The following is a 26319-nucleotide window of genomic DNA, read 5'->3' as shown; positions in this document are numbered from 1 at the left end:
CTCGTATGTGTCTCAGCGGCATTTTGACAACGCCAAAAGGCTGATGTGACCCTCCACGAAGTCAATATCGGGGAGTTCACCAGACGCGTTTTTACCATTGTACCTTGGTTTCTAGGCCGCTATAACTATTTTCTTAAGATCTATCTCATTTTTTCCTCTTTTTGTAAAATCTCGAATCTTTTGATGATCTAAAAAAATATTTTATCTTATATTTGTGTTTATCTTACTCATTAACATGAATCGCTTTGATTTTTACGTGGATTTAAAGTTTTTCATGGAGATTAGTGAGTAGTGACTTTGTGATTCATGGTTTAGATAGATTGTAGTGATTAGTTGGATATTTAGAATTTTTATTGCTTGATTAACATTATTCTATGTTTGCTAAGTATTCTTAATGTTATATTAGACTTGATCACTCTCATATAGATCTTAAGTTATTTTACGCTCCGGAGATATGTTAAAATGCTTGAATGAAGTTAGTATTGTCCTTTAAATATTTGGCCAACGACAGTTGATGTCCGAGATGTTTAGTAGTTAGTAAACGTGTGATTCATGCATGCTTGATTGCGTTAGGCTAATGATAACTGATGTTTAAATCATGGTTAACATAGGGGTGAATTAATCTATATTGAATGAGATCTAGATCTATAGACTTGTTAAAAATTATCCATCTTCTTGTTTGTTTAGATTAGAAAAATTTGTGTATTCTTAATGTTATAGATTACGAGTTCCTTGTTGATTCGATTTTAAAGTGTTACAATGACGTGCTATTCGATTGTGGCATTGTTTACACAGTAGGAGTTTTTTTTTCTCCTTTTCTGAGCAACCTCCTTTTAGAAAATTGTATCTTTTGATAATTAATCGAAACATACAAGGCTTACAAGCATATATATATCATCTATGTCCAGTTGCAGTAACATTGTATTACACACTTATTTATATTTTTTCTATTGATATGCTCTAAAATATATTATAAAGCTTTCATAACTTGTATAATTATATATGTAAACAAGACATTATTTTATCTATTTAAAATGTATATATGAACAAAAATAAAAATTACATCAAAACTATACTAATGGCTCAGTTAAATGGTTATATGATTTTACGGCTAATATATTATATCAAAACCCAAATATATCCATTTACTGTAAGGTTTTATATGAACTTATAAACGGTTATATGTTGACTATAGTGTTCATATGATTTAGTGTATATATCAATAATTGTACATAAAACCTTACTTTGGGATATATTTGGGTGTTGTGTTCTATGTAACCATTTATTGTATCAACAAATATACAAAAAAATACATCAAAACCAATACTAGTTTTATGTAATCAAATCAACAACAAATTTTTTACAAGATTTCCATAATATCCATATAATCCCAAAGGGATACAATTTGGATTATTCATACACATTAACAGAGTTATGCCCTGTGTTATCCTAAAGGGATACAACTTGATCATCTTCTTCAGATTTCCAATAAATAAAAATTCAGGATTTAAAACTTCGTGAGATGGAGTATTAGCTCGTCTCCATGCCGCCTTATCATATGACTGCATGAGGACAGGTAAAGAAGAAATAGTTAGAACTTTCAGCTTTTCGACAACATGTGGAAGACAGTAGATTGACATGAGTGTTCCTCTCCTTAGAAGATTATCTTTTGTAGCAAGGAGTGTTTGAACATAGGGATTACTTTCAGTTTCCGGGTTAGAACTTAGTGAAGGCAGTCTTTCAGTTATGTCTCCATTTGGTAATAGCCCAACGGTAGCCAGACTATACAGTGAACATCCCATTTGAAAATAGATTGTAATTTATGAGTATATGCAGTAATCGGATGTACTTGAGGGATCTTAATTTGAATATTCAGGATATCAAAGTACTTTTTCCTCTCATCGGACTGATCAAAGCTAGAAGCCTCCAACAAATTGATATATAAGCCAAGCTGTGTTCCAGTTCAGCAATCAAATTGTATCACAAAAAAAAGATTTGCATCTAAACATTATATCACTCCTCAACAAATTTCATCACTATATATGGAAAAAGCAAAAGACTAGTTTCAGCAGAAGAAGAACAAATGAAAGCTTAGGCTACAATTCACAAAGCATCTTCTGGTAATGAAACAGCGAGACTCTTAAATCGCCTGAAAAACACGCAAGAGTCTTTTACCCGGTACGTACTTGGTTTTACTTTGGTGTAAGCAGAGAATTTTTATAACGTGAAGTAGAGTAGAGTAGATAAATGAGTTGTCTTTGAATCAGACCAGAGCCAAAGCAGCTTTTCACTTTTTTCACCTCGTTTGTGTGATGTTAGAGGTAAAGAATTTGTAGTCCGGATGATTAACTTGCAGACACTTAAGCCATTTGTCTGCAGCGTCTTGCAAAGAAGATATCTTTTGGCACTCTTGAGCTCTGTTTTGGTTCCACACAGATAGTTTAAGCTTATAAGATGCGAGTCCAAAAGTAGGCAACGGTAGCTTAACGGATGGTTCCACGGAACCTGCTTCTATACATACACAAGACCTTGTAAGACAAATAGGCGATGTAATGTTAACATTAGAGGCATAAGGTTACTTACTTAGAGGAGGTGGGGGTGTTGAGAGAGAGTGGAAAGTTAGAAAGCATGCATCAAGGTTCTGTAGTGTTGCACCAACTGGTATTCTGTATATTGGATACCTACACACCAATGAAGTAAAAGATCATCATATAACAAAGATCTCAAGAAATCAAGAGAGGGGTTCAAAGGAAACATACCATGACACAGAGACCCAACTTGATGGAGAAAGGTCACAGCTCTTGTATGTCATTAGCTCAGGGAATCTTGAAGCTAGATCTGATACCTGGTGTTATGATAAACTTACTTAAAATGTGAAAATATGAAAAAAAATCAAAATAAAGGAAGTAGATGACTTTTGTTTAGGAGGGAATTTTACTTTGTTAGCGAGAGGTTCACGGCCAAAGGGAGGTTCATACTCCAAATACTCAAATAGTAACCGTCCTTGAGGATTGGTGATCTCAGTCTCTCCAGATTGATCTCCAAGACTGACTCTATTCAGTTCGCTGACACTCAAGTCCACCTCACTCTGCAGAGTCTTACCACTATTACTGTGGCTGCTTCCTTCATTATCTTCAACTTTATTTCTGTAACAAAAGTCAAATAATCAAAACTGTGAAATGAAAAAAAAAAAAAAACAGAAAGAGTTGTTGAAAAATTAACCTGGCCTTGTTAGATGGGTCTACTACATACAACTGAATGCCGGATAAATAAGGCACATAGTACTGCACAGTGGAGTCACTCCCATCCATATGGAGAGGAACACCAGCACCGTACGCACTCCACTCCGCAAACGACTCCCACAGATCCTCAAGTACAAAATATGAACTGCTCTCCGATTCACCGGTTTTAAGTTCCCTTTTGCTCCTCTGGAAAACATAAGTGCAGCAGTTAGCAATGATCAAAAGATGGGTCTACACTGAAAAAACTCTTGAGTCATCCCAATTCAAATCAACAATATAAAAAAGGTTTAAAAGCAAAATGAAATAGCTATACATACTAAGTTTCCACTAATATTAAGACAAAACAGGATAATCTATCTGGTTCAAATCAGAGATAAACGACATTTCTAACTTTTACTTCCAGAATTTAAATCTCTAATGACCTTCGTTAAGACAAAACACATAAACTCTCTGGTTCGATGAGTACTAAATGACATTTCTAACTTTTAAGATATTGAAATCGTCTTACCATGGCAGGGACAAAGGGAGTGGTGTGTTCCAAGAACCGATCCAAGTTAGAGGCTTCTCTGTGAAGCCGACCCGACCCGGAAGATTCAGATGAGGCTACGGATACTTCAGACCCGGAGGAAACAACCCGATTCTTGCTCTTCCCATGACTTTTCCGGGTACGAAGAGGCTGCGGCAGCTTTGCCTTAGGCTCGTTATCCACTTCTCCTTGCTTCTCCCTTAACTGCTGTTGCAATTGCGCCTCTTGCTGCATCCTCCTCATGGCCGGCGGGTTGTAGAACCGATTCTCACCACGAATCGCTGTTCTTGCGATTGAACTCGACATTGTGATTGTTACAGAATCGATCGCTCCAAAGAGAAAAACAAAAACACACAACCAAAAATAAAAGTTGAAATTATTTCTTCTCCGGTAATAAAAACAAGAGTGGATGTGGTTTTAAAGTCCTGTCTGCTTGAGTTGAAAGTGAGTCTAGGGTTTTAGAGAGATTGGGAAGATGAAGGATTGGGAATTTCGATTTATATTATTTATCGTGTACGAAAAAAATGGAGAAGAAAAATAAAATCATGGGGGAATTTTATTTCAATTTCTAGTGGCAGACACTCGATTAGTATTATTTTTACTTAAATAGAAAAATTTAGTTGAGACAGTAGAAAATAAATAAATGTTACAGATGTGGGGGAAAAGAGGAAGATGGTGTGGGTGGGTGGGGGAAGTGAAGGGTTGCGTTCGGTAGCGTCTCTTGACGCAAGCCGCTCCTTCACTACTGGGTCACGAAGCAGCTTTTCGTTACTGGGCCGAGCTTTATCAACAGGCTGACATATTTATTGGGCCATAAAGCCTCTTCACAGTTAGGAGAAGCACAAAGGGGATATATTCAGTTTAGACTTTGGAGTGATTTGTCTGTCAATTACACTATTGTTTAAACATAATTTGAAAAAAAAAAATTTAAAATCAATTATTATTGAATTTATATTTTGCAATACATTATAAATTTTATTGTTATTGAAAATATGTGAGTAATGGGTGATTATTGAATTTATATTTTGTAATATATTATAAATTTTATTGTTATTAAAAATATGTAAGTAACAAATTTTAGTTAAAATATAATTATTCAAATTATATGGTTTTATAGGAGATTTGGAGTGTTTTAAATAAAATCTTAATATTTTGTAGTTCATCTAAAATCTCGCAAAAACTCATTAAAAATAAATTAATTCAAACTCTAAATATTAAATTGAATACATCCCAAACAAAAGTCTGAAAACAGAAAAGAAACTGATGACTTAACCATCTTTCGTTAAGCAACATGAAGAATATCCACTGAACAAAACTTTTTTCGGTTACATATGAATGAACAAATGAACCTGTACAAGATATAAGAATCTCACAAACTGCAAATAATAACATCTGACATTGGGGTTTATTTAAGGAAAAAAGAATCTGACCTTTCTGCTAACTTCAACAAAACAAATATGAATCATGGAGACATTAATTTTTGTTTCTCACAAGGCCACAGCTCTGCCGTATGAACTTTCAAAACCCTTCAGCTCAAAGCACGGTTCAGGGACAACAGATTCTGAAGAACCCTCCACATACGAGCATTGCCAAGAATCATCATCATCAGGAGAATCCGAGTTCATCGACAGAGAGATATTAGATAGCAAAACCGAAGTGAAAGGAGACTCTTTAGTTCCAAAGAACTCTCCAGCTATGCTTATGTTCTCTCCAACAATGTCATGTAACATGATGTGACTCACTAGCGGGTAAGCATTTGCATCAAAACCCGAATCCGGGTGAGTTCCAAAGCTACCATTTGCTAGAAACGCAACACCAACATTGACCATGTTGATGTTCGAAACATCAATCTCTTTCATGTAGCCGCCTCTTCCTTTAGTTGTTCTAAAGGCAACCCCCGATAACGAGTTGTGTATGTGAGCATCTCGGACCACGACGTCAGATATGCCACCAGACATTTCACTTCCAAAGGAAATGGATGCACCAGAAGCTGCCTTGAGGTAAACGTTTTGTATCTGGACATTTGCAGTAGGTCTTGCATAGGATATACCGTATTCGTCCCAACCACTTTTTAAAGAAATGGCATCATAGCCCATGCTGATGCTAGAATCTTGGATGCACACATTATCAGAAGAATCTGAAAGAAGAAAAAAAGAAGGTTTGATTTGGAAATGCAAACTCAAACAAGTGAAGCCATATCATTTTCACTAGGCTAAAATCTTGTGAACAAAAAAAAAGCAAAGAAACTTAAGAAAGCATAAATATAATTGAGTCAAATATCCGTTTAGAGTTTGTATATTGAATAACTTACAATCTCTTAGATCCATTTTATATTAGACTTAAAACCCAATATTCTTTTTCCCTTTAGAAACATTATCTCAATAAAAAATATTTTTCCTAATCCTAAAATGTATTAAACGAATGTGGTATTTTATTGGTATGTGGCCTTTTACCAGTGCACCAAGATTTAAGTCACTTCCAGAATCAACAAGAAACACAAAACAACTAACCTGGGACAATGCCGATGGTGTAAGGAGATTCTGGAGAAGTAGTAGCTGTTACTTTGTTTATGTACACATGGCTGCACAATATGAGTGACCAGAGTCAAGATTCTACTAAACCAAAAGGAGCTATATTGATAAGAACGGGAGTTTCAGAAACTATTTTTACCTACAATAAACCGAGTGAATAGTATAAGCAGGAGCATTCAAGAAGGTAAGATTTGAGACAGTGACATCTTCAGAAGAGACAAACTCGACGAGATGCGGTCTACTGTGCTTCAAAGAGTGAGAATTAAACCGATCCCACCAAAGCAGGCCTTGTCCATCTATAGTACCGTTATCACCTAAAAAAAACCGAGGAACATGGAAATGTAACGGTGAGTTTTTTTATTTAGCATTAACAAACAGACAAAATGAAGTGAAAGGTTCAAATCATGTGTAACCTGTCACTACTACATCATGCAGCATATAGCCGTTTATTAAACTCATGTATCTCCTCCCAGGTAGATCAATGCCTCGTCCATATGATGGTAACGGATCCACAACTTGCCAGTGCAATGGATCCTTTATACAGAGAGACAAAATGAGAAACAAAAATTCATAAATGTTCTTATTAATTAATTAGGCGGGCGTCTAGACTGATTTTTTAAGCGCATTGACCAATAGAAACAGACTTTGATTCAAACCATCAGAAAAAGACATTAATCTTTGCATCTAATCAAGAACCTCTATGAAACAATGAAGCCAAACAAACTCTGGTCTTACTCTTTAGAATGATCAAAGCTTTAGAGTAAGAGAGGAGGAGAAGGAGGCAAACCTGGGAGGCGAGAATGACAGCGTCTTTCTCAAGAAAGAGAGTGAGATGACTGGTGAGATTGAAACTTCCGGTAAGCCACCGTCCGGGAGGAACATAAAGCTGAGCACCACCTTTGTCAGCGAAAGACTTAAGATAGAAGACAGCGTTCTGAAACGCAATTGTGTTCAACGTTTTCCCATCTCCAACAGCACCAAACTCCAGAATCGAGACACTGTGAGGTCTCGTGTTTGGTCTCCGACCAAGATCGCATACGTTTCCGGCGCCGTGGCTCTGAATCAGACAGCTCAATGCCAGCAGCAAAACTAATGCCACCTACCAAAAAACATACAAAAAAAGATCATATCAGGACAGTCTGATTCCAAAGTTCAGATCCAAGAAAGTATTAATTTTTCTAACGGATCCATGGAAATGACGGAGACCCAGAAACCGAGAAAGCAAAACGATTGATGGGTTTGACTTATAAGCTTCAACTATAATTCAATCTCGGACAAGACAGGGGAAGAAGGACAAGAGACTTAAGAAACTAAAAACATAATAAGAACACGTACTTACTGGCATCTTTTATTTGTAACGAAACAGAAAGGTGTCTGAAAACGGAACTGAAAGAAAAGCTGTCCGAAAAGAGAAGAACTTTTCGCGCCAAGTGCAACCTGGTATTGAGAAAAAAGCAGAAGAAAGAAGAAGAAGAGAGAAGGAGAAGAGTTATTGACCACAGAGAAGAGAAGTTTTTCTTTTTGTTTTGATTGGAAGAAGAGTATAAATGATAGTGGACAAAAGACGAGTTATTATATTTTTTTAATAGAATAAAATAATTTTCTACCAAGAATAAATAAGCAAAATAAGGTAGGAAAAGATTTAACGCCAAAATGACAGCCTTTTTTATGCGAATAAACATTATTGGGGGGTAGAATAATAATAAAAAAATAATAGAATTGAGTAATTTTTAATGAACTCAATTTAAATTAGCATTAATTCCCACTAATTTGCAGTCAATACATGTTAGTGTGTGTACTAGCAGGTTTAAGAATAATCGTAACGTATTATCACCGACAGATCTTCGTAACACACCGGGGAGATCGAGAGGGAGAGAACGACATTTTGTTCTTCTCTTCTTGCAAAAAAAAAAAAATCAAGAAGAAAAAAATGAGACAAAACTGGTTGTCTGAGAATGATATTTTGTGTTTTTATTTGGAGGGTGCATGTGTTTGGTTCCTTTTTGTTGTAATTATTTCTCTCTTTTTTTTAAATAATGTTTTGATCTTTCAAGTGTTTTGGTTTTATTATGTCTTTTTCATTGTTTAGTCGCGGTCAGTGGTGCGTACTGTTATTGTTTAAATGTCTAGCTCGTCGGTCCACTTTTAATCATTTCTATTTGGTTATCAAAATTTTAACGTGGTAAAAACATATTAATGGTATAGTCTCAATGGTACTTTGCAGGCTTGCAGCAAACCATAGTAATGCACAATTCGTAAAGCTCTTTTGTCAGAATTAAATAAGTATCATCAGTTCTAAACACAAAGATATAATGTAATTTAATTTCTAGTTAAATTGGAGGACTATATATGCTAGGAGACTTGCATGTATATGACTTATTCTTGTCAAATGGATCAAATTTTGAAAACTAAAAACATTATACTTAAAGTTAAATAAAATTTTAAATTTTAAATTTAAATGAGTAAAGATATAGAAAGAGATGCACTAAATGAGAAGGGAATAATAACAAGAAAGGAAAGAGTGGTGTGGGTGGGGGAGAAGCATTGGGGGAGAGACTCAAAAGCCATGCATGTGGCTGAATGGTACCATGTGGCCCTACTTCTATCAATCTTCTAATTTGCCAGCCTGTCATTTTGTGTGTGTGTGTGTGTTTCCTCTAATGATTTCATTTCAATCAAAGTTATTCATTCATACGATAGTTCAGTTTTGTTTTTATGTTCTTTTTTTTTTACGTCAGATAGTTCATTTTTGTTTCCTGATAGCTATGTTACTGAGAACATGGTATTACATATGGGACATAGATGAATAATTGAATGTATAAGGGCATCCACAATGGTGGATTCCATTAAAGAATCCTTAAGTCATTATTTTACTATATTTTTTTAATTGAATAGTTAAAGACTTTAAATTAAAAAGTGAGTGCAATGGTGGACTCCATCGAAGAATCCTTATATTCACAAACAAATGAGATTTAAAATCGGAAGGGACGACGGAGACCAGAGACCTTGGAGCTTCTCATATGGCGCTCCCTCTTCTCATCCCTTAATGAAGAAGCTCGTGACCTTCATCTTATCTACTCTGTTTCTTACCACCGCGAACTCTGAAACGCAGTGCCGGTGTTTCAAGTCGATCATCAGCTTCCGCGACTCCACTGCCGACACAGGAAACTTGCTCAGCCTCTCTGATCCTAACGATTTTCCTCACGTCGCGTTCCGTCTATACGGAAACACATTCTTCCACCATCCCACGGGCCGTTTCTGAAACGGTCGCCTCATCATCGACTTCGTTGGTACTTGTCCCCACTCTTCCAATCGTTGCGTGCCACGTCGATACGGACCCGATCCTTAAAACCCTTATGTAAGGATTGATCCTTACCTTTTCTCCTTTTTTTTTAATTTCAAAACCAAAAACTCATATGTTTTCGTGCTAAGGATTCACTACGGATCACCGTTGTGGATGGTCTAATAACTCATGTGCATCCCACATTCTAATGCAGAATTGGAATCTAACCGGATATGGTTCAAACTCAACATCCGAATAGCTGCTTTCATGTATTATAGACCTTTGATACTTGCCACTACTTTTATCTTTATACATAAAAATGAGAGAAACAAGATTAGTTATAGCTCATAGCATCAATGATATAGTATTCGATGAACACATTCAGTCTGTTTTGCAGGGAAAAAGAAATCAGAATTTGAGTAATTTCATTGTAAAGTATAACTATTACTTAAGCATAACCAATGCAACAAATACAAGAGTAAGAGAGAGGCGTGTGTAAATCCTGTCATTAACATATACACCACTCACATGAAGGTTCCAAGATAATCTTAAGAGAATCAGAGTCTCTGTTCCGCTGATCACTAACCATATCTATAAGCACAAATTCAGAAGAGTGCGAGGCTGAGCTAAAGAAGTGGATTCCTCGTGAGTGGGTAAGCATGTTACTTATAACAACAAAAACAAACTTTCTTATTAATGATTGATCACAAGACCACCAATACTGATTATGTGCTTGATGCACAAGCGCCTAACCGATTTCGCTTTTATCTCTCTATTCAAAGAAGAAAAGATAAGTCGTCTCCAACAAAATTACAAAAATGATTGTTTCTCAAACAAAGATTAAGAAGAGAGGGGCTTGGGTTTAGAGAGTAGTGGACTCAACTAGAGCTTCTGTAATCTTCTTCTCCAGTTCCTTTGGTTCGATCCATAATGAACTTTGCTCATGCAATAGCTTCTTTTTATCCTTCTTATTCTCTTCCCTTTTTAGTCCTGTCATCTTCCAGAACTCCAGCTTCTCCTCTCTTTCTTTCATCTACAAATTTTAAACACCAAACCAGTCTATGTCAGGCGTTTCTTGACCTACTTATAAAATTTCCAAAAAAAAAAAGCACTAAACCATTACTGCTCCGAGACTGGTACGTACCAAGAGGAACTTAAACTAAAATCGAAAAACTAGGAATAGATTGGAATAGTTGTATGAATCAGTGAATACTCCAATGGCAAGAGCGTGCGTGTGTGTACAGTGTTTCCTCTACCTCCAGCTCAAACTAATGTAACCTCTAACTAATAAGCTTCACTACCTTTCGCATGGAAAGCATCAAGTTCCATCTTATGTGTTATAAAGAGATAAGAATCCAAAGGTCTAACAAGAACAACAGCTAGCTAATCTAGAAATATATCATGATGGTTACATGATTCATGATCAAAACCTCCAATCCCATAACCACATAACTCCATTAGCTCTAAAGTATAAAGCTTTCTCACAAATCATGCATACCCTTCTATTAAATAAGTCACCTAAAGCACAACTACCAAAGATTCTCTAATCTTCAAGACAAAAAAAACATCACTTGCCCATCATTTTCTTACAAGAACTATCTCACAGACATGATCAAAGAAACGTACCAGGGTTCTCCTGAACTCTTCCTCAAAGACCTTACGCTCCTCAGCCCTAACCTTAGCCGCCTCAGCTTTCAACCGCCTTCTCTCCTCATTAGCAGCACGCTCAGCGACCAGCCTCGCCTCGTCCTTACGCTGCTTCTCCACCCTAAGCATCTCGATCTCGTGAACGTAGTCTTTACGATACAGACTCACTTTCTTGGCGTAGTCCCTCCTCAGCTGCGCGAGCATCCTCTCAGCGTCTCTGGGATCTTTAGGCGGCTCCCAGCTGTTGATGTACCTCTCCGGCTCGAGGAAACTGTGCGTCTCCTGGTGGTACCTGTGGTGAGTGGCGGCTTCTGAAGAGAAGGACCTGAGGGAGGTAATCATGGAGGAGGTGGTCTCGCTCTGGTGCCTCACGACGCGGCTTAGCTTATTGCAGAATGACATGATTCTGATTCTGATTTTGATCAAATAAACATGATGATACTGAGTAATGATTCGATGATAGAATACGAGAGGAGGAAGCTTACATGGGAGGATTGAGTCGATCGATGTCAAGGAGTTTCAGAGAGAGAGAGAGTGAGAGAGTGAGAGCTGCGCGGCGGCGAGAACTACAACACGGCGGGGGTGAAGAGAACAAAACGGCGGTGAGCGTTAAGGGAAATATGGGCTTAGTTTGTTTAGGTGAAGCCCATAACAATAAAGGCCCAAATTATACATTTAAGAACATTTTATAATATGTGAATTTTATTCTTAACAATGTCTTAGATTAAGGGGATATATTCAATATAACATTTGAGTTAATTTGATTTTAAATAGAGTTTTTGATGATTTTAATAAGTTTTAGAGATTTAGGTGATTTTTGTTAAACTATTCTAGAATGTAATCTAAACTCATGGGATTTTAGTTTTAATTATTTTAACTAAGAAACTCCATTCAAGCACCCTAAAATCACCTGAAAACTTTAAAACTCTACAACTTAAAGTATTTTCAATAGCAGTAGATTTTATAGTACTCTACGAAATGTTAAGTTCAATAACAGTGAATTTTAAATGAGTTTTTAAAATTCATGTTTGAATAAGAGTGGATTTATAATTTTAATACAAATCACCTAAAATTCTCAGTTGAATACACCTCCTAAATAAATGTTCATTAAGTAAAATAAATCCCTAAGGTTGAATCTCGATATTGATCCATCATAGAGCGTTATTTGTTTGCTAGATTCATCCCACATATTTTCATCTGACATCGATCTGTTATCCACACGCCATATCCCCTCTGACTCATTAGAAATCAGCAGGGGTTCACCATCTGTATTTTAAAATTTAAATGATATTTTAGAATATTGTGTAAAAAAACTCAGATGAATAATCGTATAGAATTTATTTGTTGAAAAAAGTAAAAATGACTACTACTCTATTTCATAATATAAGTTAGAATTTTGTTTTTGATTTCATAAACGAAAATACTATTAACAAATTCCCATGGAAGAGAAAATTTTGTGCACAATTTTTAATCATCATATATTCAAGAATAATTTTATTATTGGCACGTAGTGCGTCACTTCCACGATCTGATCCTAATGTATACGCTGCAAAGGTATACAAATATCAAGTGTTTGATAAAATTTTAACTAAAATATAAATATACAAATCTTATAGTTTAAAGAGATAGTTTTTGTTTGATAAAAAATATAATAACTCTTATTGTTCATTTTAAAAAAAATCTAAAAGTTTATTAGAAATCAAATCCATCCAAATTTGAAATTAACATATGTACCAAACAGCCAAATATTTATAAGCGTCTCATTACTTAGGAAACAATGAAAACTTTTTTTTCAATACTTAGAAAACAATGAAAACTCAGGTTTTCAATACTTTTTTGACTAAAAAGTCTTTGAATATGTTATCAGTTGTTTTCCAGAGTTATTTATTTTAGTATATGATTGGATCTCTGGTAATTTGAAGCCACATGGCTCACTTCAAGTGATTAATAGATACTTCCAATTGATTTGACTAGATTTTTAGAATTTTACTTGTGTTTCTGATTTGAAAGTTTTTATGTTATGATTTAGGTTGTATTTTGGACTTTTCATATGACTTCATACCTCTATATATACGAAAATATGTCATTTACACTAATAAAAAAGTTTCATCGAATTTTTTATAATTATTATCTACATTGAATCCATAAACTAAAAACTGACATTTAAGAGAAAACTTAAAATTCTAATCATTTTAACGTTCACTGGCTGTTTTTCAAATGAATTCCTTCATCTTTTTATGGATTAAATTTTCTCAAACGATGTTTGCGACTATACAAGCAATTGTTTGAAAAGTGAAATCGATAAGATTCTTTATGTTTAAGTAGTTTTAATGTTAGTCAAATTTAAAAACATCGATTTCTTGTTCTTGATCTCATTCCTCCGGTTTTTTTTAACAAGGAGAATAATCACGTCTTCATAAATCAAGATTGATTTGCAAAAGTACTAGTAGAGACACCAAGTGGATTTGCTCTTTTTAAAGTGCTTAATGAATGAACATGTCTAACTTTGAGGTAAATTATCTATTTGCTCTAATCTTTATGTTTGTTTGCTCAAATGTTTAATTTTTCTATCTATTATTATTATTATTATTATTATTCTAGAAATCATCTCTATTTGGGTTAAAAAAACTCATCTTCAGACTCAACAGTCAGCACAAAAGATGATTTGTCTAATTTTGTAAAACCTAAACTACATTCAGTGTTGCATTTTTCATGATTTTTTTGTGTATGTATACCAAATGGTTGAGCTAAAGGCTTTTGGTATGTTTGAGAATACCTGTGCGGCTCTTGAAGCAGTGGCTAAACTGAATTGAGGGACTTTTAAGCAAAGGTTTGCACACATTTTTGAACGCTAACTATGAAATGGAAACATTGTATGTGGCTGATTCAAGGCTTGAGAATGTGGTCAAAGAGAAAATGATTTGTATTTTGTTTGAGTTTCCATTAATGAAACTTTTTATTCATATGATATGATAGTGTAATTCTGTTTTATGTTCTTTTCTTTTAGGCCAGATTGTTCAGTTTTGCTTCTTTTCGATAGATATGTTACTGAAAACATGATATTGTACATGGAACAGGGATGCATAGCTGAACATATATTACTCGAGTACACCCCAAATTCTAATACAGAATTGGGATCTCCAGATTTGGTTCAAACTCAACATTTGAAACGATTAGTTATAGAATCAATGATTAGTAATTGATGAACACATTCAGTCTGTTTTTTGCATGGAAAATGTAATCACAAATTGAGTAATCTCATGGTAAAATAATTATTGTAACTTAAATAGCATAAGCAACTACAAACATACAATGCAGCAAATACAAGAGTAAATCCTTTTAGTCATTAACATATACACCACTCAGAGAAATTACACCACTCAGAGAAATGTTCCAATATCCCCTTAGTGAGTCAGATTCTCTCTTTTGCTGATCACGAACCATTGCGACAAGCAAAAGTTCAGAAGAGTGTGAAGCTGAGCTAGAGAGGTGGAAATACTTTCCATATTCCGACAAGGAAAGAAGACGCACTGCCCTTCATGAGTCAACTGACGAACTCCTGTTTAGCTGCAGCCAACAGAATGATGACCATGTGTAAGTCCTTTTACAACAATTCTGATTTATTAAATATAAAACAAAAGAAATTCTCAGACAAACCACATAAGGATTTGTATTTTTCTTCCATGTCTCAACCTGCTTGTGTTGTTACAGTGGTTTACCAAAAGACAAGTCGAAGTCTCAAATTATTTCTATATTACTATTCAAAAAATATTAACAGAACAATTCAGCTGGCAACGAATGAGCATTGAGCAAGCATGCATGGTTGGACTCTATATGCTTCACTCTCTGTTGCTTTTATGTTCATGTTATCTTGAATAAAGAAGCTATTCTCGGCCTTTGATTCCATGAGTGGCTTGTTTTTGAACTTGCTTTTAGATTGTTTTCTTCCTATCAATAACAAATATGCTTGTCTGGTTGCTATTTAAGATCTAATAATAGTTACTATTTCTAGTGCTGAAGACACAAATTAAATAGGTCAACCCTTGATATATTAGCGGTCCAAGAGCTGGAGCCCTAGCTTGTCCTAGAAGCAAATCCCTAAAAACAGAAATCCTAATAATAGCACTTTGTATCTCCATTATATAAACTCCATCAAACAACTTTCATAATACACAAACCGTAAAAGAAAAAGAAAAGCAGAGTCAGAAGGGGCTTAAGCCATCCTTACAAGCCTCTCCTACTCTGTTGTTTTCTTTTATTTTTTACAGGTTCAGTAACATATTAACTTTAAAACATAGAACTAAATTACCTTCTTTAATTTATTGAATTTGTGAGGTTAGATAAAAAGAAGAGAAAATGGGCTTCGGTAAAGATAACAAAAAGAAGAAATGCATTGTCGCTGGGGCTGTCACGGGTTTGCTCGTTATCATGGTAGTCGCCGTGGCCGTCATAGCGAACCAACATGCCCATGCTTGTAAGAAAATGCCCGACGTGAATATTAAAATGACCAACAAGGCAGTCGAAGCGGTGTGCGCACCTACTGACTTCAAGGAAACATGTGTCAACAGCTTCATGAAAGCTTCTCCTAACTCCACCGAGCCTCTTGATCTCATCAAGCTAAGCTTCAACATCACCATTCAAGCCATCAAGGATGGTGTCAAGAAATCCTCTGTAGAGCTCAAAGCCAAGGCAGATCATGAGACCAAAGGGTCTCTGGAGTTGTGTGAGACGCTTATGAATGACGCTATAGATGATCTGACCAAGTGTTTTGATAACTTTGCTGGCTTTTCAGTTGATCAGATTGAGAAATTCGTCTATGATCTTCGTGTCTGGCTCAGTGGGTCCATTTCGTATCAGCAGACATGCATGGATGCTTTTGAGGAAGTTAAGTCAATCCTTGCACAAGACATGAAAGACATCTTCAAACCATCTAAAGAACTCACCAGTAATAGTCTTGCAATGATTACCAGTATGTCCAGCATGTTTGGAAAGTCCAACATCACAGGTAGTTTCATATTATCACGTTTACACTTGAATTATAAGAGCATCCGCATTGGTTAGAGTTTCTTGACAATTAAATTTAATATTTAAAATTATAGATAAAATGTAAAATAACATCGGTGAGTAAAGTCTCTCAATAATATAATTAATTTTTAATCAGAAACTCTTTGAAAAATCTAACCAATGCTAAACGCTCTAACATTTTGGGTAACAGAAGCAACGGGAGATCTTGGAAACAACGCCAGAAAGCTTTTGAATGCTGAAGACGGTTTCCCAAGCTGGGTAGGACCAGACACTCGAAGGCTCATGGCAGCACCACAAGGAGGTGTGAAACCTAATGTGGTGGTGGCTAAGGACGGAAGTGGTCAGTACAAAAGTATAAACGAGGCCTTGAAAGCTGTGCCTATAAACAACAAAGTGCCATTCGTTATCTACATCAAGCAAGGTGTCTACAAGGAGAAAGTCGTTGTTACAAAACAGATGTATCACGTCACTTTCATCGGAGATGGACCCACCAAAACTAAGATCACCGGTAGTGTCAACTTTGCTATCGGCAAGGTCAGGACATACCTGACATCCTCTCTCAGTGAGTCCAATTCTTAACCCTAACTTCCACCCATATATTTCAATCATTGACATAGTAAAAAACAAAATCAAATTTTTAGGTGTTCCAAAAAAAAAAGATTCCACCAAAAACATCTAGCATAATGGTAGGGTCTACCTTGAGAATTTTGGGACCAGAAAAATTTCTTACTAATTGTTTTAAAAATATTTTAGGGACCTATGTATATTAATTCTTAAAACCCGCAAAATCAATGTTTCAATTCGTTATGCTCATGATCGACTCTTATTAGTGGTTTGTGATAGTGTTTCTCATTATGTCACTAATCGGGATTCAGACATGTAACATAGTGGTTTGTGATAGTCAAATGTTAACATTCATACCATTTTCTTTAGCTGTCGAGGGTGATAACTTCGTGGCCAAGAACATGGGGATTGAGAACACCGCCGGTCCCCCAGGAGGACAAGCCGTAGCCCTAAGAGTCTCTGCGGACTGTGTAGTTATCTTCAACTGTCAAATCGATGGTTACCAAGACACACTCTACGTCCACTCCCACCGTCAATTCTACCGTGACTCCACCATCTCAGGAACCGTCGACTTCATCTTCGGCGACTCGATCGCCATCTTTCAAAACTGCAACATCGTGGTGAGGAAACCCATGGGAGGCCAAGGCTGCATGGTCACCGCACAAGGCCGCACCGACGTGCGTGCACCCACCGCTATCGTGCTCCACAACTGCCGCATCATCGGAGAACCGGCGTATCTTCCGGTGAAAAACATAAACAAAGCGTATCTTGGAAGGCCGTGGAAAGAGTTTGCGAGGACCATAGTGATGAGAACGACCATAAGCGACGTGATTGATCCCGCGGGATGGGCTGCATGGAGTGGTGATTTTGCGCTCAAGACGCTTTTCTACGCTGAGTATGAGAACAGTGGGCCTGGGTCGAACAAAGCCCAACGTGTTAAATGGCCTGGTATTCAGAGGATTACTCGTCCTCAGGCTCTTGGATTTGCTCCTGGGAGATTTTTACGTGGTGGTTCGTGGATTCCACAGACTGGTGTGCCGTATTTGCCGAATCTGCAATAGATCTCACGATTCATTAAATTTTTTTCATTCTTTTTAAAAGTTTTATATTGTTTTGGAAGGTGAATATTCATTTAATTATAAAGACATTTTTTTCTGTGACTAACAGTTTTTAATATCTTCAAATCTTTTCTAAGATCTACTAGTACATACCTATGGATACCATTTTGATTTCTGATGAAATGATGAACGCCAAATATAAAGTACTTTATACATACATATATTCAAGAACATAGCTACTACAATACAATTACTACGAAACTGTCACTGGTTCAAAATGTTTTAAACAAGAATTCAATATGTAAATTGCAAATATAAAGGATACTTTATAAAATCTAGATATTTTAAAAATGAAAATTCGTATAGACGTAGTATTAAATAACTCCTCGTTTGGGTGAAATCTTGATAAGAAAAAGTTATATGCCGTTTGTGACTAGTAAATGCGGCAGAACAATGAGTGATACGAAGGGCCCAGGAGAATTCCTTGGTACTATTAAATGTTGAATGGGTCTTGAGATGCTCAAAACCAAACACAAAAAGTTTACTGTATATAGTATAATAATAAGAAAATCATTTTTCATTTTTCTGAAAACTCAGATGATCATATGACCGTAAGAAAATAATACTACAAAACACTAGTTTAGTTGAGTTACAATATAAAGTTGGAAAGTAACTAGGGATGTAATAATAACCGAATAAGAAGGTGGAAAGAGACAAGATAGTGACATATCATTGAATCAAAGCAAAAAAAGCTCTGCTTCTCTCTCTCGAACTCCTAAGAAGACATGTCGTCCAACACTTCCCCGATTTTCAGCGACTATGGTTTCGATCCCCAAATCGACTACTTCCAGGTTCTTCTTCTTCTTCTTCCTTCTTGATTCTTTTGTTTTAAATGCAACTTATTTTAATACGTTGGGCCATGTTCAAAGGTATTGGAAGAAGCGAGGAAGCACAAGAAAGAAACATCATCCATCGACAGTATCCATCAGTTCAAGCTCCAGAAACCTATCTCCAAGGACGACCTGATACGCACCGCTCTCCACAAGAAGAACAAGAAGCAGCACCGTTGGTTCTGGAGAAACGCTTTGCTCTTCTTCAGCTGGCGGAAGTGGCGAAGACGCGGCGGCGAGGGAGACATTGAGTTCGACGATCGCGACGTTCACGTGGCGAGGGCTAGGAATTTTCGGGCTGGTTCGATGTCTGGTCCGGTTTACGTGACGGAGAGCTTGAGCGGTTCGAGCACGCCGTACCGGACGATAAGACCTCCTTCTTTGACGACGGTGACGCCAGTGGTTCCGTATTTGAGTCTACGGGAGCTTAGCATGGAGAGGCAGCAGAGGATTAGTGCCACTTCTATGTCTGGTCCTCTTTACTTGGTCACGTGATATAAACATCTATTTTCAGAGTATTATCCTAAGGAAAATACGATCATGGGGATGGAAGAAAAAATATATTTAATTAGATATATTTGGGATGTGTGAGTTATTTTAATTTATAAAAAGCTGAAAATTTTATTTTCGGCTCAATATGGCTCTATTTAATATATTACCATCAATTTAATACCATCATTTGTTGTTGTCTACGGCATTATCAATAATCTGGATTGATAGAATTAGTTTTTGTTTCTATTAAACAAACTATATATATATGTAAGTTACAAAAAAAAACTATATATATGTATTCAATCAACTTATCTTTTCTACGTTAATTTTGATAGCTGACTAAATTGGTAAATATCAAAGAAGAAAGGAGCGTAACAACAAAAGCATGAAAAAACAATGTTTCTGGTTTAAGGAACTTTATAAAGAAAAAATATATATGTTTTGTGATGAGAACTGCTTAAAAAAAATAAGGAGATGTTAGAACAAACATAAAATCATGAGGACATAGCCTATATATGGCTTTCTTGTTTTATATGGCTTTCTTGTTTTTGCATATATTTTCACCTTTTTTATCCGAATTACTTGATTGTATGTCACTAGGTTGCACGGGTATGTCATCATGATGGCTCAGATTCATCAACTTCTAGCCTTTCTCTAGCTCGAACGGAACAATGTTAATCTCTGGCAACTCCTTGTTCTGCGTGGCAGAAGTTTCGCCGACTTGTCTTTACCACCAAAATAACACATAAATCATATACTTATTCTAGATTATTTATCCAATGTATAACATATACACAATTATACGGTACCTGTTAGGTGCATGGCGGTTCCAGATACTCTCCGGGAAACAACGAGTGACAATTCTTGTTGAAACATTGTCATTTAACAATTTGGCATTGTCCTGGTCCAAAAGAGAGACATATCTTGTTTATATTTGGACACAAAATGTCTGTAAGAAAACACAAGAGAGATGAGTCTTTTTACCACCGTTGGTTTCTGCGGATTCATGTGAACACTATGTTCGCTTCTTCTCTCGTGTACGAGAAGAAATGCGCATTTGCAAGTGAAGAACAGAAGCACAATAGCGAGAGAGAATACCACGAGAGACTCCACCACAATCACAGATCCTAAAACTGCAACCAAGTGACAAAAGGTATTTAAACCAAGTAAACCAAACCTAATCGAAACTCTTAAGTCATTCATACACGTACCGTGAGCTGCAAGGGAACTTAGGGGTCTCTTTCTAATAAGGTTTACACGAGCCACCACGTGTAACGGCAGTGATATTCTCTCAATGCAATCTAGAAAGCACCCGTAATTCCCCATGTCACTCATTTTCAAGGTCATGATAGCTCCGTTCTCTCCTCCCTACACGATATTAGTAATAAAGATATCAAGAAACCAAAAAAAAAACATTCAAACTAAAAGATAGATGATTGAGACTTTTACGCGATGGAGCAGCTGTTCCATTAGGTCGTTGCATTGCTTTATCGTTCCACGAAACCTGATCCCACTGGCTTTGACATTCACGTGTTTAGAAATGGAAGCGTAAGTCTGAATTGGCTGCCACCTGAATATGTTTTTGAACTTTAGCTCTGTTGTGTTTATAAGCTCGGATGGTAAGTTTGTCCGCAGAAACCCATCAGTAACCTCCACAGAAAACGTTACTAAGAAATGGGATTCACCACCTGACACACATTTTGTTTTCATCAGTCAAAAATATAGTCAGTTGGTATATGCAAGTGAAAAATTCGCCTATAAACCCCAAAATTAAAAAAAAAATATATAAATATATGCATTAAAATTTATGTATATATATAGAGAATTTAAAAAGAAATATTTACTAAAATTGATTTATAGCGTCTAAAATCTCAGAGCAGTCTTTTTTTTTTTTTTTTTTGATAAGTATGTGAATTTCATTATCATGGCAATGGTAATGACACAGAGGATACAATCAGGTTTTGAAACAAATCCTAATGCATCAAGGATGCTATCTAAAGCAGAGGTCTAAACAAAGCCCCAAAAAAAGTTAAAAAAGACATTGCAAGACAATAAAGGTTTAACCATATCCCTAAGGAGATGAGTAAAGCTTAGCTAAGTAGGAACTGTGTGAAGCCATCTATTTCCAGTTGAGTTTCACGTAGCCTTCGCACCGGACCCTGTAACGAAGAGTGAACATCATAGGAGAAGAACAGCCGGAGAACAAACCGAGGAGCCGCGGTTTGTCCCGAAGGCGACCCCGAAAGGAGGACAGGCGAAGCGGGGTTGACTAAGTCCCGGTCCGGCCATCAACAACCAATGGAGTCCACTCCAGACGCTGCAAGAACTCCAGAAGATGACAAATCGACTTCCCGGAAGTCCTCAACCGAGCAAGAGAAGCGAGCATTGGAGGCACAGAGATGATACTACCTGAGACAAGCGGAGGTTTAAGCTCTCGACTCCGGTCCCCTCAAAGTAGCAAACACTCAAGAAGATTCAGCTTCAGATACAAGGAAGAGGCAGGACACACGAGAATCATCTCCCTTCTGGAAATATGAAGAACAGAGGAGCAAGCTCCAATCTACATACGACGGAAAAATCGCAAGCTTGGCTAGACCAGAACCCAAAGAGAGAAGTCCCAGACGATAGCCCCAAATCGTCGTTTCATCACAGATACAAGATCTAGATGGGAAGTTCTAACAAAAGCATCCGCCTCAAGAGATGGGAGAGGAGAAGACAGGAGAGACCATACCAGATGAACAGAGGCAGCGACGCTCTGCAAGCCGGCGAGCACTCCAAGCTGAGATCTGACCCAGATCCAGCAAATCAAATCTCAGATCTACAACTGAAACGAAGCTTCCTGCGGAAAATCGACCATACACCACCACGCCAACACTCCGGAGGCGACGAGCACACACCCTCCGCCTGATTTGAACCCTGGATCCGGCCGCAATCTTAGGGTAAACTAGAGATGTTGAAGCAAAGAGGGGATGGAGAAGCCGAGGAAACCGCAAGAGAAGAGGCAGGGAACGCTAAGAGGGCCAGAGGGGTGGCGACCGACGGCTAGGTAAGGCACCGCCGGTCACCGGAGCAACAAAACGGAAGGGAGAAACTCGCGGCGAGGTGATTTGTGGGAGAAAGAGTTGAGAGAAAACGTTCTCTCTCCTCTCTCTAACTTTTTTTTCTTTTTTTTTGTATCTCCCTCTCAGAGCAGTCTTAAAGTGATCAAGAGTGAATTATTAACATTACCAGGGAAACCAGCAAGATCTGAATCTCCAACTGAGAAGTTGAACTTGTCTGTTTCCTTGTGGAAGATAAGCGACTCTGTCCCATTACTCTCAAGCATTATATAGTGAGGAACATTTATAAACGGTGGATCATTGACAGGTTCCACAAAGACAGGAACATCTAGTTGATTAATCCCATTCTTGTTCCTTGTAGTAAGCCGAAGGGAATCAACACCAGAAAAATTCTCGTTCCTGAGGCCAAAGAAAACAAACAAAGTTCAAACTAGGAAGAAGTTAGAAGCTTTCTTGTGATGCAAGTATCTGCATTCCATATATATACCCTAGATATTGTATTGAATGAAGTGCAGAATTGATAACTCCTATTTGTCCTTCTAAGATCAAGAGCCTTCCATCTTCACCACCGTTTCTGACTGAGAGTCTTCCACTACCAGGCAACCTAAACTGCATCAGCATTGGAGAAAGAATAACCGATCCCGAAAGTGCTTGAACCGTTACTGAAATATTCTCCAGCTTGTCTGAGTAACTTATCTCCAGACCAGAGAAGCCACTGTAGTAATAAACATTCAAGAATAAGATTATGATACCTGAAGTGGGGATTAAAGACAACAAAATGAAGAGTACTTGCCCTGATCTAGGACTAATTTGATCTTCAGTTGCTTGCAACCCTCCAGAAAAGGATACAAACTGAGGAGGAGCTGTAAGAACAAAGATGTAAACTGTAGCTATGCCTAAGTTTCCATTGATATCGACTATTGTGTAAAGAAAGGAGTCGTTTCCGGAGAAGTCCTTGATCGGTGTGTATCTAAGGAGGTTCCCATCTCTCAAAAGAGAACCATGATCCGGCTGATAACATCCGGACAACAACAGTATAAGTCAAAGAAAAGAGATTGTCACTATCTGCCATAGAAAGAGATGCTCACTTGTGAAAAACCAACAAGGCTCGCATTGTCACCAGCAACGTAGTCGTTTTCCATAGGATAGAAAGAGATGGACTCATCTTCCCACACGTTGACTTCATCATCATAGGCCTTTGGAAAGTATCCACCTAAGTAGTCATGGGAGAGAATCTCAAAGACATATGAAAGATGTAAATGGTGAAAGAAATGTTAAGTAAAAGGACTTACTGCTGTACACATTGACGTCAAAGGGGCAAGGCTGGATATGTTTATCGTCAAAGGACACACACATCCGGTAAGTACCAACGTCCATGGCTAGATAGCTACCAATATATGTCCCATCAGTGTTATCGACAAAGTTCCATGTAGTGAAACTTGATGTGTTGGCTGAGGTAATCTCCAGGTTTAACCGAGATGGCTGTGACGGTACAGGATTGTTGAAGTTGTCAACTAGTAAGACCACAATATCATTCTTGATTTCCCTTGGCACTTTTGCATTGAATTGTGTCACAATGCAATATGCCACATTCACTTCACCTAAGAGAAAGCAAGAGTGTTGCCGATCACAAACAAGAAGTATCTAGTTTTCGAAATCGCGGTAATGGAGCCTGATCATACCTGGTTTTACTTCCTTGATGAAAGGTTGGCCTCCATTGAGGACTATGTTCCCAGAGGATAGAAAGATCTTATAAACTCCACTCTGTCTTGGAGTATAAGATACGTCAAAGATACTCGCCTGAGTAAGTAAGCTACCAGAAACCTGCAAGAAGGACGTCATTAGGCGTGATGGAGTCTGTACAACAACATATACAGTTAAACTTCTCACATGTTTCTCATACAACGGTGGAGCAACTAGGTAACTTGATACTTTGGTACCATTGAGGGTCTCTCTAGGATTTATTGTTGGCAAAATATAGGAAGAATCAGCCTCTTGGGTGATTTTAACCTGAAGTATATTCACTTGGACTGATGAGGGATAGCCATAAGCATCTTTCAGGTAAATAGAGAAGCCAAGAGACTCTCCAGCAATAGAAGCATTGAGCCCTGAACCATTCACAATACTTCTTGATCCATCACAATAGCCTGTCAAGAAAATAAATGAGAGGAGAGAAACATTCACCAAACTTGTTCCCATGAAGAAGGTTTTGGCAAACACTGACCTATATAGACTGTATACTCATAAGGCATACTAGAGATGCTCTTATTGTGCTCCATATCAGAAAGAGTGAGCAAGAAGTTTCCTGGCTCAGACAAGGTGAAAGACATCAACTGGATCCCTGGCTCTACATACTCAAACTGGAAATCTGCTACCGGTATGGATAAGCCTGTCTCTTTCCCCACCACATCAGCATCAAACTCGTAGAATCCAGATACTAGGTTTCCGAACCGGTCTCTCTGGTGTAACATGATCTCCATTTTGGAAAATATCTGCCATGTGTTCAGCTCTGACTTCCATATGCTCACACAGTTTGAAACATCTAGAGGCCCTACTCAAAAAACAACAAGTATATAAAAAGATTGATCAGCTACGCAGAGCCGGTCCTGGGCACAACCGAGTGAAACATTGGCGGCCATCAAAAAATTTCAAATTGATATATATATATATATATATAAACATAGACCCCTAAATTTTAACTAAAATTCTTACTAAATTGTTTAAGGAACTAAAAGTTTTATGGCAAAATACTCAATATCACACCTGAATTAACCTCAAGAGGTAGTGGAACACCGTTCAGGGCTTGGCTTTCTTTCTCCACGAGCAGTAAGAATTTTCCAGCAGTGACAAGAACAAACTCAATGGAAATATAACCAGACTCCATCCATCTGATGTGTGTTGTATTAAAAATGATAGCAAATGAACCATTTTCATTCTGAAGAGACAAGGAAAACCCCTGCAGCTCCATCTCCTTCCCGGAAAAGGAGATGTTGTTTCCAAATGCATCCATTGGAAGAATCAAGATCGATGCATTCATCCCAGCTTCAAACACGTTGTTAAGACCCATCCATGAAACAACACTGACAGATGGGTGCATTAACCCTTCACAAACGAGTTGAAAAAACACACAATACTAATCAGAAGCAGAATAGCATAAGGAACATCATAACTATCCAGACAAAGACAGAGTCAGTCCTTTAACATTCCCTTCGACTCCCAAAAATTCCCTTCGACTCCCAAAAATTAATTGATTATTAATATTATAAAACACAATACTAATCAGTAACCAGACATGGCTTTCGTCTCGACCCCAAAATTTAATTAATTAATAGTATGTATAAATTTTCAGGTTCCATAGATCTCAGAATCGGCCATGTACCCATAATACTAAACAACCTAACCATGCACCAGAACAGGTTGAGCAACATCATAACCAATTAATTCAAGAACCGACCTGGTTCGACTTCAAAATGTAACGACGAATCCAGAACTTTGAAAGTTTCATCATCTATAACGATGTTGAGAACCCCAACAACGATGGGAATAAAAGAAATCTTCCACGTGCTAATATCGGCACCAAGATCCTGCGAAACTCCAGATACGTACGTACTGTTCCCAGTTTTGCCGTTGACAGTAAGTGTCGGCTTAAACGCTCCCTGTCCTAACGAAGCGTTCCCATTGGTTTCGAAGTTTCCAAGAACTTTGATCGAGATTCTGGCGATTTCACCAGATTTAAACTTGTTTTTATCATCTGACCAACTGAAAGAAAATTTCGGAAGGACAGATTCATCTACGCTTAAGGATGGAGAGAATAAGAAGAGAGTCAAGAGTGAAGCGACTTTGATCGCAGCCATTGTTTGAGAGAAACGGTGACGGTTGAGGAAGAAGGCGCCAACTGCTACTGTGTTAACTATTTGATCGGTGGAGAGATGAGAACACGTGTCGTTGCTGCGATATTAACCGTTTGATTTCATCTTTGCGGTTTAAGACGGGTCGTGGAGG

At 37.3% G+C, this 26319-nt stretch overlaps 6 protein-coding genes across 9 annotated transcripts; 2 read left to right on the top strand and 4 right to left on the bottom strand.

The window, feature by feature from the left end:
* Positions 1-1914: 1914 nt before the first annotated feature.
* Positions 1915-4431, bottom strand: LOC106403062. Of its 2 annotated transcripts, none has more exons than XM_013843918.3 (6): positions 3751-4431; positions 3223-3428; positions 2939-3146; positions 2760-2845; positions 2584-2681; positions 1915-2505 (listed from the first exon to the last, which is right to left on the bottom strand). In XM_013843918.3, the coding sequence occupies exons 1-6, from the start codon at positions 4072-4074 to the stop codon at positions 2297-2299; spliced, it is 1131 nt and encodes a 376-aa protein (XP_013699372.1). In that variant the 5' UTR covers positions 4075-4431; the 3' UTR covers positions 1915-2296. The 2 variants fall into 2 exon arrangements, with proteins under 2 accessions (XP_013699372.1, XP_013699364.1); XM_013843910.3 differs by having other exon boundaries at positions 1915-2511; positions 3751-4426.
* A 601-nt stretch (positions 4432-5032) lies between these two features.
* Positions 5033-7849, bottom strand: LOC106403076 (probable polygalacturonase). The gene is made up of 6 exons (XM_013843928.3): positions 7639-7849; positions 7087-7398; positions 6713-6833; positions 6439-6613; positions 6279-6349; positions 5033-5905 (listed from the first exon to the last, which is right to left on the bottom strand). Exons 1-6 carry the CDS (start codon positions 7642-7644, stop codon positions 5256-5258), a joined length of 1335 nt encoding a protein of 444 aa, XP_013699382.1. The 5' UTR covers positions 7645-7849; the 3' UTR covers positions 5033-5255.
* Positions 7850-10251: 2402 nt separating this feature from the next.
* LOC106403123 (protein PXR1) lies at positions 10252-11867 on the bottom strand. Of its 2 annotated transcripts, none has more exons than XM_013843978.3 (3): positions 11715-11867; positions 11209-11641; positions 10252-10615 (listed from the first exon to the last, which is right to left on the bottom strand). In XM_013843978.3, the coding sequence occupies exons 2-3, from the start codon at positions 11629-11631 to the stop codon at positions 10445-10447; spliced, it is 594 nt and encodes a 197-aa protein (XP_013699432.1). In that variant the 5' UTR covers positions 11632-11641; positions 11715-11867; the 3' UTR covers positions 10252-10444. The 2 variants fall into 2 exon arrangements, with proteins under 2 accessions (XP_013699432.1, XP_048601573.1); XM_048745616.1 differs by having other exon boundaries at positions 11209-11647; positions 11715-11866.
* A 3539-nt stretch (positions 11868-15406) lies between these two features.
* LOC106403097 (probable pectinesterase/pectinesterase inhibitor 58) lies at positions 15407-17978 on the top strand. The gene is made up of 3 exons (XM_013843949.3): positions 15407-16234; positions 16445-16816; positions 17188-17978. Exons 1-3 carry the CDS (start codon positions 15586-15588, stop codon positions 17877-17879), a joined length of 1713 nt encoding a protein of 570 aa, XP_013699403.2. The 5' UTR covers positions 15407-15585; the 3' UTR covers positions 17880-17978.
* Positions 17979-18510: 532 nt separating this feature from the next.
* BNAA02G30610D lies at positions 18511-19458 on the top strand. The gene is made up of 2 exons (XM_013865783.3): positions 18511-18727; positions 18806-19458. Exons 1-2 carry the CDS (start codon positions 18662-18664, stop codon positions 19259-19261), a joined length of 522 nt encoding a protein of 173 aa, XP_013721237.1. The 5' UTR covers positions 18511-18661; the 3' UTR covers positions 19262-19458.
* Positions 19459-19655: 197 nt separating this feature from the next.
* Positions 19656-26255, bottom strand: LOC106414690 (protein GAMETE EXPRESSED 2-like). Of its 2 annotated transcripts, XM_048745604.1 has the most exons (13): positions 25772-26255; positions 25081-25419; positions 24542-24868; positions 24000-24464; positions 23610-23918; positions 23406-23530; positions 22805-23328; positions 22487-22716; positions 20708-20946; positions 20470-20626; positions 20243-20391; positions 20068-20159; positions 19656-19983 (listed from the first exon to the last, which is right to left on the bottom strand). In XM_048745604.1, the coding sequence occupies exons 1-13, from the start codon at positions 26169-26171 to the stop codon at positions 19902-19904; spliced, it is 3438 nt and encodes a 1145-aa protein (XP_048601561.1). In that variant the 5' UTR covers positions 26172-26255; the 3' UTR covers positions 19656-19901. The 2 variants fall into 2 exon arrangements, with proteins under 2 accessions (XP_048601561.1, XP_048601558.1); XM_048745601.1 differs by having other exon boundaries at positions 20243-20626.
* Positions 26256-26319: the final 64 nt, after the last annotated feature.

The sequence above is a fragment of the Brassica napus genome, chromosome A2 (assembly GCF_020379485.1).
Source record: "Brassica napus cultivar Da-Ae chromosome A2, Da-Ae, whole genome shotgun sequence".
NCBI lineage: Eukaryota > Viridiplantae > Streptophyta > Magnoliopsida > Brassicales > Brassicaceae > Brassica > Brassica napus.
The sequence above is the reverse complement of the archived record's forward strand: the minus strand, read 5'-3'. Positions and strand labels throughout refer to the sequence as shown.